General features: G+C 47.2%; 1 protein-coding gene across 1 annotated transcript in view; it reads left to right on the top strand.

Annotated features, from left to right (window-relative positions):
* LOC125638524 (NACHT, LRR and PYD domains-containing protein 12) overlaps positions 1-13,696 on the top strand; it is a 200,602-nt gene that overhangs the window by 127,789 nt on the left and 59,117 nt on the right. Inside the window, exon 7 of the mRNA XM_048854409.2 lies at positions 2,784-2,957. Coding sequence (XP_048710366.2) covers positions 2,784-2,957 — 174 coding nt within the window. The remainder of the gene's footprint in view (positions 1-2,783; positions 2,958-13,696) is intronic.

Here is a 13,696-nt window from a genome sequence, read left to right as displayed (position 1 = left end):
GGCAACAAAAATGATTAGGGGTCTGGAACACATGACTTATGAGGAGAGGCTGAGGGAGCTGGGATTGTTTAGCCTGCAGAAGAGAAGAATGAGGGGGGATTTGATAGCTGCTTTCAACTACCTGAAAGGGGGTTCCAAAGAGGATGGCTCTAGACTGTTCTCAATGGTAGCAGATGACAGAACGAGGAGTAATGGTCTCAAGTTGCAGTGGGGGAGGTTTAGATTGGATATTAGGAAAAACTTTTTCACTAAGAGGGTGGTGAAACACTGGAATGCGTTACCTAGGGAGGTGGTAGAATCTCCTTCCTTAGAGGTTTTTAAGGTCAGGCTTGACAAAGCCCTGGCTGGGATGATTTAACTGGGAATTGGTCCTGCTTCGAGCAGGGGGTTGGACTAGATGACCTTCTGGGGTCCCTTCCAACCCTGATATTCTATGATTCTATGATTCTATGATTCTTCAAATGTTTGCTTGGGTCTGGTCTGGTCAGTAGTTAGATCTTTTTGAATTCTTCCAACACACTTTAGCAAATCACAATAGGTATCACGGTGAGAAGCCTCACCATTTGCTCAGGCCCTAATGCTCAATACCTGATTGGTAAGTAGCTCTTCCTTAAGAGCCTCAACCATGAGAAAAAAAGGGGGAAAAAGAGGTCATGTTGGTTAAAAAAATATGGGGGCCCTTCTGAAACTGAGAAACATGAGAGACTAAGAAAGGATGGTCGTGTAATTAAATTGCTGGATCAAATCTCAGACTCTCTGTGTGACCTTGAGCAAGTCATTCAATCTCTTATGGGTCTTAATTCTCCATTTGAGACTGGGCAGGGACTGTCTGTGTGTACTGTTGTGCCTTCTTCTAGCACCAGTGTCCTGCTCTGACACCAGCATTACCTTCTGCCAAGTGGTGGCAGGTGTCCATCACCTTGCAGATCAGAGGAGAAATCAGTGACAGGGAGTGCGGGTAAACTCTAAGTGAAACTTGAGATATTTACATTTATTCACCTCTTTTGGAATGGGAGGGTCACACAGTAGAAGTTCCTCTTCCAGAGATCTGAGCCCAGCACCAAATTCCCAAAGAGAAACTCTGCCTCCAGAATGGACTCTAATCAGCACCCAGGGCAAAGAACAAACTCTATTACTGTTGGCACAGCTACCTCCTTCTCAAAGCTTACCCCCAACACCACTCCTCATTTAGGGGGCATCTCTCCTTTTTTATCCCAGTTGGGTCCTTCTTTCCCTTCATGTGTTGTCTAACCACTTTGGGGTCTTTTGCTCCTCAATTTCTCATTTGTCTTCCCTCCTTTCTTACCTTTAAATCTTTACATCTTGTGGAGCTCTTCTCTGTTGCTTCATCAAGAAAACCCTGTCCTCACCTCTCTCCACTAGCACTTATCTCCGTAGTTTCCCACATACACCAATGAGTTTTTTTCTTTCATTGTTGAACACAAACTTAGAGTCTCTCATCGCATTGGGGGTGCCTCTCTTTCTGCCTCCAAAATATCTCTGGGGCTCTACCAACCCTGACTGAAGATGGGGGCCCCCCAGGGAGTGGGGGCTTCTCTCCCTCATACAAATTCAGGGCTCTTTTTCTCTCTCAAAGATTAGGACTTCCCTCCCCATTTGGCGGAGCGATCATATTTTCAAGGCAACTGTAGTCATGGAGGAAGTTGTGCAGGTGACAGTTGCAGTGGGTGGGGTGTCTCTACACGTGTGCAAGATTTGGCAGTTGTCGGGAGTGCAGAGGGTTCCCTGTGAGCCCTGGAGGGAGGGTGGATGGCGGAGCGTCAGTATGTGACAGTCATACTGGGGCTGGTCACTGAGATGCACATGGTCATAGCCAGGCTGCTGCCATAGTTCCACACTCTGCTGGGTGGCAGCTCCCCCAGGAGCCCAGACTCTGCAGGAAGGGATGCAGAAACCAGAAGAAAATTTCAGTTGCAATAACCCCATCAGTGTTACTGGAACAGGCCCTACCAACATGGTCACATGGTCACCCTCTTCTCAAGGGCTTTTCTTCCCCAAACTTTGGGGATCCCCCTAGTTCTCCTCTTTGTCTTCCAATCCCCCCCAGCCTTTGATCCCTGGTCTCAGTGGAAGGTGGGTGTGATGCTGCCAGTGCTGGGCCTAAAGATCAGAGCTGGGAGCTGACAGGCTGGGGGCAGAGACAGAGACAGGGGACGTCTGTGTCCTGTAGGGGACCAGCCAAGCTAGTGCCAGGTTCATGGAGGGGCAGGATCTCCCAGCTCCTCCTGCTCTGAGCTTGGCCCAGGTGCCTGGGGAGGGGGCTCCCCCTACAGCCTCCCTGTAGCAATAGGACTGCTCTGATTGCGTCGCACCATTCTGGGTCTGATCATTGCCAAGTCCAATCTGATTGGTTGAGAGCTGGGTAGGTGGGACTTAGGGTGGCCAGATGGCTGCCCCTTAAATTCTGGTTGGTCAGTGGAAAAGGTGAGGGATGGTGCTTAGTGAGGAAGTCTCACCCAGAACCCTAATCTTTATTGGTCAATGGCAGAGTTTTAAGGATTGAGGTTTCTGGTCCATTCACAGTCCTGATTGGTCAAGAGTCAAGTGTAAGGGGTGGGGCTCAGGCAGGAAGTCCAACCTCACACTGGTTCCTCATTGCAATAGGGTGGGGGTTCGGACAGGTGCTGGAGCAGAGATTTTAGTTCATTCTGCGCATGGATTGGTCAGGCAGGGGGCTGGTGGGCGGGGCCGCCTGTCAGAACAGCTGTGACGAGCCCCCTTCACACTGTGATCCCACTTCTCTGTGTTTCTCTCTCCTGCAGAATGTGGAGCTGCGGTGTTACAGATGCTGGCTGCGGAGATCTCGCCGTTGTTTTCAGAACCAGCCAGAGCCTGACAGAGCTGAACCTGGGTGCTCATTATTCTCTGGGAGATGTCGGAGTGCGGCTGCTGTGTGAGGGACTGAAACACCCGAACTGCAAACTGCAGATTCTGCGGTAAGTAACGTTTGGCCTCCTCTGCGTATTTACAGGTGTCCTCTGTGTAACGTGCTTGACACAGTGAGAGATGGTGGGGATGAAAATATTTTTTTTCTCTCTGCTGCACTCTGATGTTTCTTGGGGACTGAGAGTCACCTCGTTTCTCCCCTGCCTACAGCTAGAGGAAGTCTGACTAGTAGTAGCTGGGTGTCAGCTCCCTGGCATCAGCAGCGTTTCAGGTGATCCCCTGTCTGGTGTGATGTTCCTTTTCATCTCCAAGTGGTTTTGATAATTTCTCATGGTCTTTGATGCTTTTCCATTGAATGTTCTGGGATGTGGCAAGGGTAGACAACACAGGGTTCTGTAGATACGTTACATGTTATACTTGACGAATAAATAGCCTATAAGACGTCTTTGGTGTATTGAGTTTGTCAAGTCTGAGGTGAGAGCTGTTTGCAAAGAACAGGGGACCCTTTGCCAGGGCCGCTCTGTGTCACACCAATGCAATTTTCTTTTCTCTTATTCTTTATCTTTCCTTTTGTTACACCATCTCCATCTCATGCTGACCCTGGTGTTGTTCCTGGCAAGGGCTTTAGCAATGAGGTGATCTTGCATTTTGCTCTGACCATGGCCAGGCCAGGGCTCAGTCTGATGCCCTCTCAGAAGGCCTTCTACAGCCGAGTTCTAGCTGTTGAGAACACTCTGCTGCAATGCCCTGGAGTGTGAACCTGGGCATCTCCAGGGGGACTGTCCCTGTGAGGCTCTGCTACAGGCTGTTGGCGTTGGCAACAACAGCACTACTCCATACCATGCCTGTAACACTGCCCAGCCACACACAAAGGTGCGCACAGCCGTGCACAGGGATCCCATCACCTCTGGTGCTTAACCCACTCAGAGGAAATACAATGACGTACTTTCCACGACCACATCCCTCTGCACTGTTTCAGCACAAGCACTGGCAAAGCAGCTGCAGTCGTGCAATGAGTCTTCTCCCAGTGCAGTTCCACATTGCCCCTGCCCATCCTTCCACGAGCCCTTTGATAACTCAGAATCTCTGGGCTCAACACAGGGGACTTTAATGGAAATGTAACAGCCTGTGATGTGCAGGAGGCCAGACTAGGTGAGCTAATGGTCTCTTGTGGCCTTAAACTCTATGAAGCTCATTCTGTCACCTGCCAAGCCGCTCACTGGAGTTAATTACAAAAATTCATAATTTTAATTCGAAAATGGATGACGTATTAAGCAAAATATTCCGAAGAGAATTGTTTCTCTTTTTCAGCAAGCTGTGCCACTCATATGCCAGCCCAACAGCAGCTGAGGGGAGACTCAGTGGTCTCTGCTAGGCCTGGCCTCAAACACCCACCTCTGTGATTTACAAAGACACAATGATTGAAAAATACAATGTTATAACGTTCAAACTTTAAACATGTCTCAACTTAAATAACATTGTTTGGTGCATTGGGAATTCTTGTGCAAAAACATAAAATGCTACACCATGGCCGTGCTGAGTAACCCCTGATTTATGTGCATAAACACAGACACCCCACAATGCATAATCACTGCCTGTTGACAGCATTCACAACAATTTCCACTCTCCTGAGATGTGCTAAAGAGAAAACAGAACAGGGTAATTAGTTAACAAATTAACATCCGGATGAAACCTACCCTCTGGACTCCCCCACCCCAACTAAATCCTCTTTTCCATGGTTGTCCATCACCCATTGATTGCTCCCATCCTTTCAGCCCCAAGGGACTCCACTATAGCAGGTGGGGAAGAACTCTGGTGAGCATACTCTGGGCTGTGTGGAGGACCCCCAAGGATATTCTTCCTTTGGGCCCAGAGCACTCATATCTCTAGCTCCTATAGGAAAACAGGATAGAGAGGAACTGAGTTTAGCTACTAAACAAACAAAACATTTGAAAAAATAACAAAATTTAAACAAACAAGTAAACTCTGTCTAAAAACCTAACAAACATGAATGAAGAAATAAATTTAAAGAAAAAAAATCCAGCTCCTCACCACCCTGAGCACCCAAAGCTGCTGGTGCTGTTCATGATCCACTCTGGGCCTTCAGGCTCAGCACCTGTGTTGGGGTGGGGGGAGAGGCAGTAGGAGCTGCTGACCCTCTGTCATGGCATCTGCAAGTGCAGGGTGTTGCTTCTCACAACACATATGCAGAGCCTTGTGTAGGACCAAACTATTTAAAGGAGGCAATGCAGCAAACTGAAAAGAGTGACTATGTGCAGACAGACACTATAAGTCGTAGACATTATGCACCTGCTCTAGGAAGCAGTGCAAGGAAATGCAGGGTAGGTGCAACAACCCCCGGGCCCTGTAGCATTTAGAGAGTTCACTCGCAGTGAACATAGTTCATTGTATGCAGCCAAGATAAAATGGCTAGTGTGGATGCACTGCATCATTGCAGCTTCCAGTTCAGTCACACTGATGCAAGTTGCAATGTGGAGTTCTCTAGTGTACACGTTAGATCATACCCTATCCAGGGCCTTTGCAATTAGTACGAGGACTTTGAATTCAGTCTGGCAGGGAATGGGAAACCAACTGAGTTTGTGGAGCATCAGAGAGAGGCGCTTGCGTGAGTCATTGTTGCTTAAAGGAACGGCTACCATCTGAATGTAGTACTTATCTCCCCCACAGGCATAGTGACTTGTGTCAGTCTAACAATATTCACTGAGGTCTAGCCAATTGCTTCGCAACACTTGTGGTTCAATATTAAATGAATTTAAGAGACCAAATAACCCAGCTTAGCTTAATTTATTAATAAGGGACAAAGCAGACAATATGAAAAGGAGGCATACATACACTCCTTCTGGGAAGCAATTAATGTTACAGCATGTTCACCTCATACACAAGTTGTGCTTCAGAAATATGCACCCAAGATAGCACAGCATGGTTATTGACAAGTTAGAAAGCATTGAATATGTCACCCAGGACTAGAATTCACCAACGGGTGATCTAGAGGTACGACCTGTGACAGAGTTTGAATAGGAATCACCAGTTTGCTCAGAAACTTCACACTTTCTGCCAAGACAAGAACTTAGCCAAATAGTTCAATCGACTTCTCCGCTCCAGACCGGATCACTGTAATTCACTGCACCTAATGCTCAGTCTAACACTGCATATGTTCCAGCTGATAGAAGAGAACTCTCCACCTCTTTTGTGCTTTATACCACTATGACCACATGAGCTCACTGCTCCAGTCCCTCCATTGGCTGCCAGTCAGCTTCTGTTGCCAATTTAATGCCATGGTCTTAAATCTCCATGAAACTCCAGAACCAAGCCCAGGACCAGAGATGACTCCCAGCCAGTAGGAGCAGACAGAGAAGCAGCCTCAGCAGAGACCGATGGACACTGATATCATCAGACTGCCAGCTACACGTTGTCACTCTTGACATTCTCTTCAGTTGTTTGAGCATTGGCCTGCTAAACCCAGGGTTGTGAGTTCAGTCGTTGAGGGGGCCATTTAGGGAACTGGGATAAAAATCTGTCTGGGGATTGGTCCTGCTTTGAGCAGGGGGTTGGACTAGATGACCTCCTGCGGTCCCTTCCAACCCTGATATTCTATGTCTCACTGGCTCGCCTAGTCCTTTTCTGCTGTGTTAGGGTATCAGTGTTTTGTAACAGTAACTCGCTCCTTGAACTCTCTGAGGCAGACCACAAAAGTAAAACGTAGACCAGGTTGAAAGTCAGAGTTTCCATTTTGCAGACATTTTGGGAAAAAATTTCCATTTTCGGAATGAAAAGTAAAAATTTTGAATTTTTCCCCTGGAATGAAAAAAAAAATGAAAGAATCGTTTTTTAAATAATCAAAACATTTTGTTTCAAAATCTGTAAAAGAAATTAAGTCTGGGCAACCAAGCGCCGTGTCTCCCAGCTCAGCCAGGGCTCCCAGGTCTTTTAGGCTCCCAGCTACCCATCAGTCCGCTAGAAGCCCTGGGGGCAACGACTCAGCCAGGAGACTTAGAACTCAGAAGCCAAAACTTCAAGGCTCCCAGCTCTGTTGCAGTCAGGAGCTGAAGCCCTGCTCAAATTGCAGTTCTTAGGGCTGGGAGGCTCCCTATGGCAGAGCCTGAAGCCAAGCCTCAGCTAGAGCCAGCGTTCCCAGGGTTTCCAGATGCTTAGCCAGTGACTTACACCAGTTCAGTGGTTTCACTTTCTGTTAAAACGTCAGCATCAAACATACTGCTTTGATCTTGTTTTTTAATTTAATGTAAATAATGTGTGTAGATTATAGTAAATTTAGGCCTTAACATAGGATGTCTTCATTTCAAATTTAGTTTTAAATATATTTTTCTTTTTAAATATAAACCTATTTAATTTTTTATACTACTCGGATTTAAATGAAAGCTGACTTAAGGAAAACTTTTTTTTTATAAACTACTGATTTTTCTCCACCCTACTTACTTGCAATGTCAAGTTTGAGGCAAAAGCAGAACGTGACCAGAGGCTTATTTCTGCAGGGTGGTTGGCTAGTTTAGGTTACCACTTTGGAGTCAAGACTAAAAACAAAGATTTAAGTCTGTGCGAAGGGGGATTTTTTAGCTTACATTATAAAATATTTGCCTGAGTGGATCTTGTTTCACCAACTCTGACTGGAAGCCGAACACTCTGGTCATTGAGCTACCAAATTAGGACCTTTTCCAGAGAGTCTTCCACAATTTTAGGCCCATTTTACCAGTTATTGGCTCCCTGGTTCTCACTGTTCACCACCAGATACAACATGGTTTGGTCAACAGAACCTCCATATGCTTGTCCTTTAATCATAGTTTTTGGCCCACAGAAGCTGGAGAGTGCCAGAGTTTAGGGATGCTCCAGCTACACCCCATCCCCCTGGCCACTGTCCCTTTGCTGGCATGTGGGGATAGGGGCATGGTGAAGGAAGCAGTATTGGGTAGAGGTGCCATCAGAGACTTCTGTACAGAGAGAATCCTTCTGTGGCCATGGAAGAGCAGTTTAGGATTGCTGTGCACTGCTGGTCCATGAAATATCATTTTCTTTCATCTACTCACTTTTGACCTTCTAAGAAAACCTTCCATACATGGGGAAGCGTAATAACTTCCCTACAAAAAGGCATCATAAGATTTAAATCATAATTGTCTCTCAGTGAACTTGAAACACTATTAGAACACTGGTGGAATGTTGTTATGTTATGTATCCTGTTACGCTGGAAGATGTTAATGCCTGCCCTCAGTCACAGGACAGGTTAAAGCTGATGGGTCTGCCAACCAGCCTTCATTCAGGCTAAATAGGAGGACCAATTAAATATCCTTTTGTATAGCGATAGCAGAAACAATAGCAACCACCTCTTGAAACAACAGGCCACATGGAAAGGCAGATGAGAAGCTTATCCATGCAGCCTGAGCACTTTTTCTGAAGTCTGGTTGCAAATGCAGGGGGTAGGAGATTTGTCTGATGGCAGCTGTGTCTGTGTGTGTTATAGCCAGCAGGGGACGTAAGCCATGAGAAAGTGATCAGAAGATGAGAGTAGCAGTGGGGAGCTTGACCCTGAGAAGAAGCCCTGAGAGACAGAGATCCTTGAGCACTGCAGTGGCTGCAAAGGCAGGCTTGGGGATTTCTGAGCCCAGACAATTTTCAAAAATGTGTTAAAATGTTTCTTTCCTTTATGTCTGGCAGACAAATCATCAGTCTGTCAACATTTAAATGTCCACTGAGCCCACTGTTATTCATAACCCAGCTGTTGTGCCCTTTGAGAAAATAAACTGTTCCTCCCTTTCCTTCAGTTGGTCTTTAATCTGATAGGGCATGTGTTTAGCCAATATTATGGCCCTCCTCTTTTTGTTTCTTTGGCTAAAGAAAAACAAATCTGCAGAAACAAATTAACTCTAATGCCCATAATACACCCCTCATTCCTTCTCTCCCTCCCTTCTTTGTCCCCTTTCTTTTCTTCTTACTTTCATAGAATCATAGAATCATAGAATATCAGGGTTGGAAGGGACCTCAGGAGGTCATCTAGTCCAACCCCCTGCTCAAAGCAGGACCGATCCCCAATTAAATCATCCCAGCCAGGGCTTTGTCAAGCCTGAACTTAAAAACTTCTAAGGAAGGAGATTCCACCACCTCCCTAGGTAACGCATTCCAGTGTTTCACCACCCTCCTAGTGAAAAAGTTGTTCCTAATATCCAACCTAAATCTCCCCCACTGCAACTTGAGACCATTACTCCTTGTTCTGTCATCTGCTACCACTGAGAACAGTCTAGAGCCATCCCCTTTGGAACCCCCTTTCAGGTAGTTGAAAGCAGCTATCAAATCCCCCCCTCATTCTTCTCTTCTGCAGACTAAACATCCCCAGTTCCCTCAGCCTCTCCTCATAACTCATGTGTTCCAGTGTGGGGCCCAAAACTGGACACAATACTCCAGATGAGGCCTCACCAGTGTCGAATAGAGGGGAACGATCACGTCCCTCGATCTGCTGGCAATGCCCCTACTTATACATCCCAAAATGCCATTGGCCTTCTTGGCAACAAGGGCACACTGTTGACTCATATCCAGCTTCTCGTCCACTGTAACCCCTAGGTCCTTTTCTGCAGAACTGCTGCCGAGCCATTCGGTCCCTAGTCTGTAGTAGTGCATGGGATTCTTTCATCCTACGTGCAGGAGTCTGCACTTGTCCTTGTTGAACCTCATCAGATTTCTTTTGTCCCAATCCTCCAATTTGTCTAGATCCCTCTGTATCCTATCCCTACCCTCCAGCGTATCTACCTCTCCTCCCAGTAGTTTCATCTGCAAACTTGCTGAGGGTGCAATCCACACCATCCTCCAGATCATTTATGAAGATATTGAACAAAACCAGCCCCAGGACCGACCCTTGGGGCACTCCACTTGATACCGGCTGCCAACTAGACATGGAGCCATTGATCACTACCCGTTGAGCCCGACAATCTAGCCAGCTTTCTATCCACCTTATAGTCCATTCATCCAGCCCATACTTCTTTAACTTGCTGGCAACAATACTGTGGCAGACAGTATCAAAAGCTTTGCTAAAGTCAAGGAACAACACGTCCACGGCTTTCCCTTCATCCACAGAACCAGTTATCTCGTCATAGAAGGTAATTACATTAGTCAGGCATGACTTGCCCTTTGTGAATCCATGCTGACTATTCCTGATCACTTTCCTCTCCTCTAAGTGCTTCAGAATTGATTCCTTGAGGACCTGCTCCATGATTTTTCCAGGGACTGAGGTGAGGCTGACTGGCCTGTAGTTCCCAGGATCCTCCTTCTTCCCTTTTTTAAAGATTAGCACTACATTAGCCTTTTTCCAGTCTTTCTGTTAAGCCAATCCCCTCCTAAGAAACCCCACCCAGAATTTAAAAAAAAATGTCCCCCCACAACAAAATAATAAACAAAGTGACACTTACAAACAATTGTGCCATTTGTTCTACTTGTGTGTTCTATCTCTGTCCCCTGCATTGTCTGTCTTGTCTAATTACATTGTAAACTCTTCAGGGGAGGGACTAGCTACTACTCTGTACAACTCCAAGCACAATGGCGCCCTGTGCCTGGTTGCTTTGCAGACACCACTGTAATACAGAGAATAAAAACCTAGTGGCTCTGGCCCCAGCGACGTGAGAGATCAATTGATGAAATGCTGAAATTTTTGTGCTGCTCTGCGACAAAGTACATCACAAAACCTAGGATGAAACATGTGAGAGCTGGAAGCGAAGCACTCTCAGCCTCAGCAGTGCCATTTCTATTCTATGTCCACGCCTAAAACCCAGCTGGCTATTGCCAATGGACGGGTGACATTGGATGCAGTTATTCTGTAGCTTCTTGATTAAGTTGCTCAGCAGTGGGAGACTGGATGATACCAGTTGGGGAGCCCATTGGAACTGGTTGTTGTGTTGAGCAAGGCTTATGTTAAGCAATGCAGATCAGTTAGACAGTGAATGTAGCAGAGCTCTGTCAGACTCCCTGGCTCTGCATGATCACTGAACTGCACTGGAGGTAGCTTGTAAGGCCGGCTGCATTCCTAAGTACTTGCCAGAGAGCTGCATACTCAAGAGTTTGGCTGGTTACATTTCCCTCCTCAATAGCTAGGGTGGCCAAATTTCTACTCACACAAAACTGAATGCTCTTCCCCCGCCCCCTGCCCCCGCTGCTCTGAGGCCATGCCCATTCTCCACCCCTCCTCTGAGGCCATGCCCCCGCTCACTCCATCCCCCTGCGTTGCTTGTTCTCCCCACCCTCACTCACTTGCTCATTTTCACTGGGCTGGCTCAGAGGGCTGGGGTGTAGTAGGGGCTAAGGGGTCCAGCTGGGGTGCAGGCTCTGGGGTGGGGCTAGGGATGAGGGGTTTAGAGTGCAGGAGGGGGTTCCACGCTGAGTCAGTGGGTTGGGATGCGAGAGGCAGTGAGGGCTCAGGCTGTGGATGTGGGCTCTCGGGTACAGGAGGAGGCTCCAGGCTGGGGCTGAGCGGTTCAGAGTGCGGGAGGGGTGCAGGGGGGTGAGAGCTCTGGCTGTGGGTGGAGACTCTGCGATGAGTCTGAGGATGAGGGTTTTGGGGTGCAGGAGGGTGCTCCAGGCTGGGACTGATGGGTTTGGAATGTGGGAGGGGGATCAGGGCTGTTTCAGGGGATTGGGGTGCAGGGGCGGCGAGGGCTCTGCTGAGGGTGCGGGCCTTGGGGTGGGGCTGTGGATAAAGAGTTTGGGATACAGGAGGGTGCGTCAGACAAGGATCGAGGGTTTTGGAGGGTGGGAGGGGGATCAGGGCTGGGGCAGGAGGTTGGGGCCTAGGAGGGGGTCAGGGGTTCAGGCTCCGGGTGGCGCTTACATCAAGCAGCTCCCAGAAGCAGCAGCACATGCCCTTTCCGTCTCCTACATGGAGACGTAGCCAGGTGGCTCTCCACGCTGCCCATCCGCAGGTGCCGCCCCCGCAGCTCCTATTGGCTGCAATTCCCAGCCAATTGGAGTGGCAGGGCGGCACTTGGGGCAAGGGGTAGCAAGTGGAGATCCATTGCAGCCACTATGTGTAGGAGCCAGAGTGGGAACATGCCAGCTGCTTCCCGGGAGCTGCGTGGCTTTGAGACTAGTAGTGAGCCTATTGCCAATAGATAGGTGACATTGGATGTAGTTTTTCAGTTGCAGATTAATTTGCTCAGAAGTGAGAGACTAGATGATACCACGTGGTGAGCCAGTTGGAACTGGTTGTTAAGTTGTGCAAGGATCATGTTAAGAAATGCAGATCAGTTAGTGAATATCGTAGAGCTCTGTCAGACTGCCTGGCTCTGCATGATCACTAAACTGCACAGGAGGTAGCTTGTAAGGCCGGCTTCATCAAGCAATGGATTTGTAAGTACTGCCCAGAGTGCTGCATGCTCAAGAGTTTGGCTGGTTACATTTCCCTCCTCAATAGCTAGGGTGGCCAAATTCTGAGAAGGAGGGGGTCATGTTATCCCTCATGGCCACAGAGCTGAAGAGGTAATAACAAAAACATTTTATAAATAGGGGTTAGGAGTCTTCTTGTCTTCATATCTTCATAAAAATTGCAGACAGAAAAACTGTTCTCAAATCAGTCCAGTCTACAAATGATGACTTTTTTTTTTTTTTTGCATTTCATGGTACAAGTTCATATTGTTGTATGATTACAGACTTTTGCTTTAACCAAAGGAAAAAAGTAAGGGAAAATACATACAATATATCACCTGGGCCTAAGTATTTCCCAAACTTTCAAAACCAGTACAATTTTCAGTACATAATTGCATTATCACTCATATTTAGAAGATTTCTGCCACTTTTGGTGAAAATTAAACATTGTTTTTTTTTAGTTGTAGCCATTTTTGTAAGCCATCCTAGTGCATAATGAAAACAATGAAAGTTCTTGTAATTTTGATAGAACACAATTTGGCCCTTGAAATGTATGGCAAATTTGTAAAATACTGGAAATGGCACATGACATTTCAAAAACATCTGAGTCAGTCTGACCTTCCCCCCCACCCAACCATTGTCCCCACACTCACACACACTGGAGTTCTCTCCCTTCTAGGGAACCCATTTTGAATTTTTCTATTCCCTTCCAGCAGCTGTTGAAATGTTTGCTTGGGTCTGGTCTAGTCAGTATTTAGATCTTTTCGAATTTTTCCAACACACTTTAGCAAATCACAATAGGTTTCACAGTGAGAAGCCTCATCATTTGCTCAGGCCCTAATGTTCAATACCTGATTGGTTAAAAAATAGGGGGGCCCTTCTGAACTGAGAAACACAAGGAGACTAAGCACAGCTCTATGCAAGAGAAAGGATGGTCGGGTAATTAAATTGCTGGATCAAACCTCAGACTCTCTGTGTGACCTTGGGCAAGTCATTCAATCTCTTATGGGTCTCAGTTCTCCATTTGAGACAGGGCAGGGACTGTCTGTGTGTATTGTTGCACCTTCTTTAGCACCAGTGTCCTGTTCTGACACCAGCATTACCCTCAGCCAAGTGGTGGCAGGTGTCCATCACATTGCAGATCAGAGGAGAAATCGGTGACAGGGAGTCTGGATAAACCCGAAGTGAAACTTGTCACATTTACATTTATTCACCTGTTTTGGACTGAGATGGTCACACAGCAGAGGCTCCTCTTCCAGAGATCGGAGCCCAGCACCAAATTCCCAAAGAGAAACTCTGCCTCCAGAATGGACTCTGATCAGCGCCCAAGGCAACGAATAAACTCCCATACTGTTGACACAGCTACCGCCTTCCAAAAGCTTACCCCCAACACCACTCCCCATTTGCTGGGTGTCTC

Source organism: Caretta caretta, chromosome 6 (assembly GCF_965140235.1).
Source record: "Caretta caretta isolate rCarCar2 chromosome 6, rCarCar1.hap1, whole genome shotgun sequence".
Classification (NCBI taxonomy): Eukaryota; Metazoa; Chordata; order Testudines; family Cheloniidae; genus Caretta; species Caretta caretta.
Note: the sequence above shows the minus strand (reverse complement) of the source record. Positions and strands in the feature narration are given on the sequence as shown.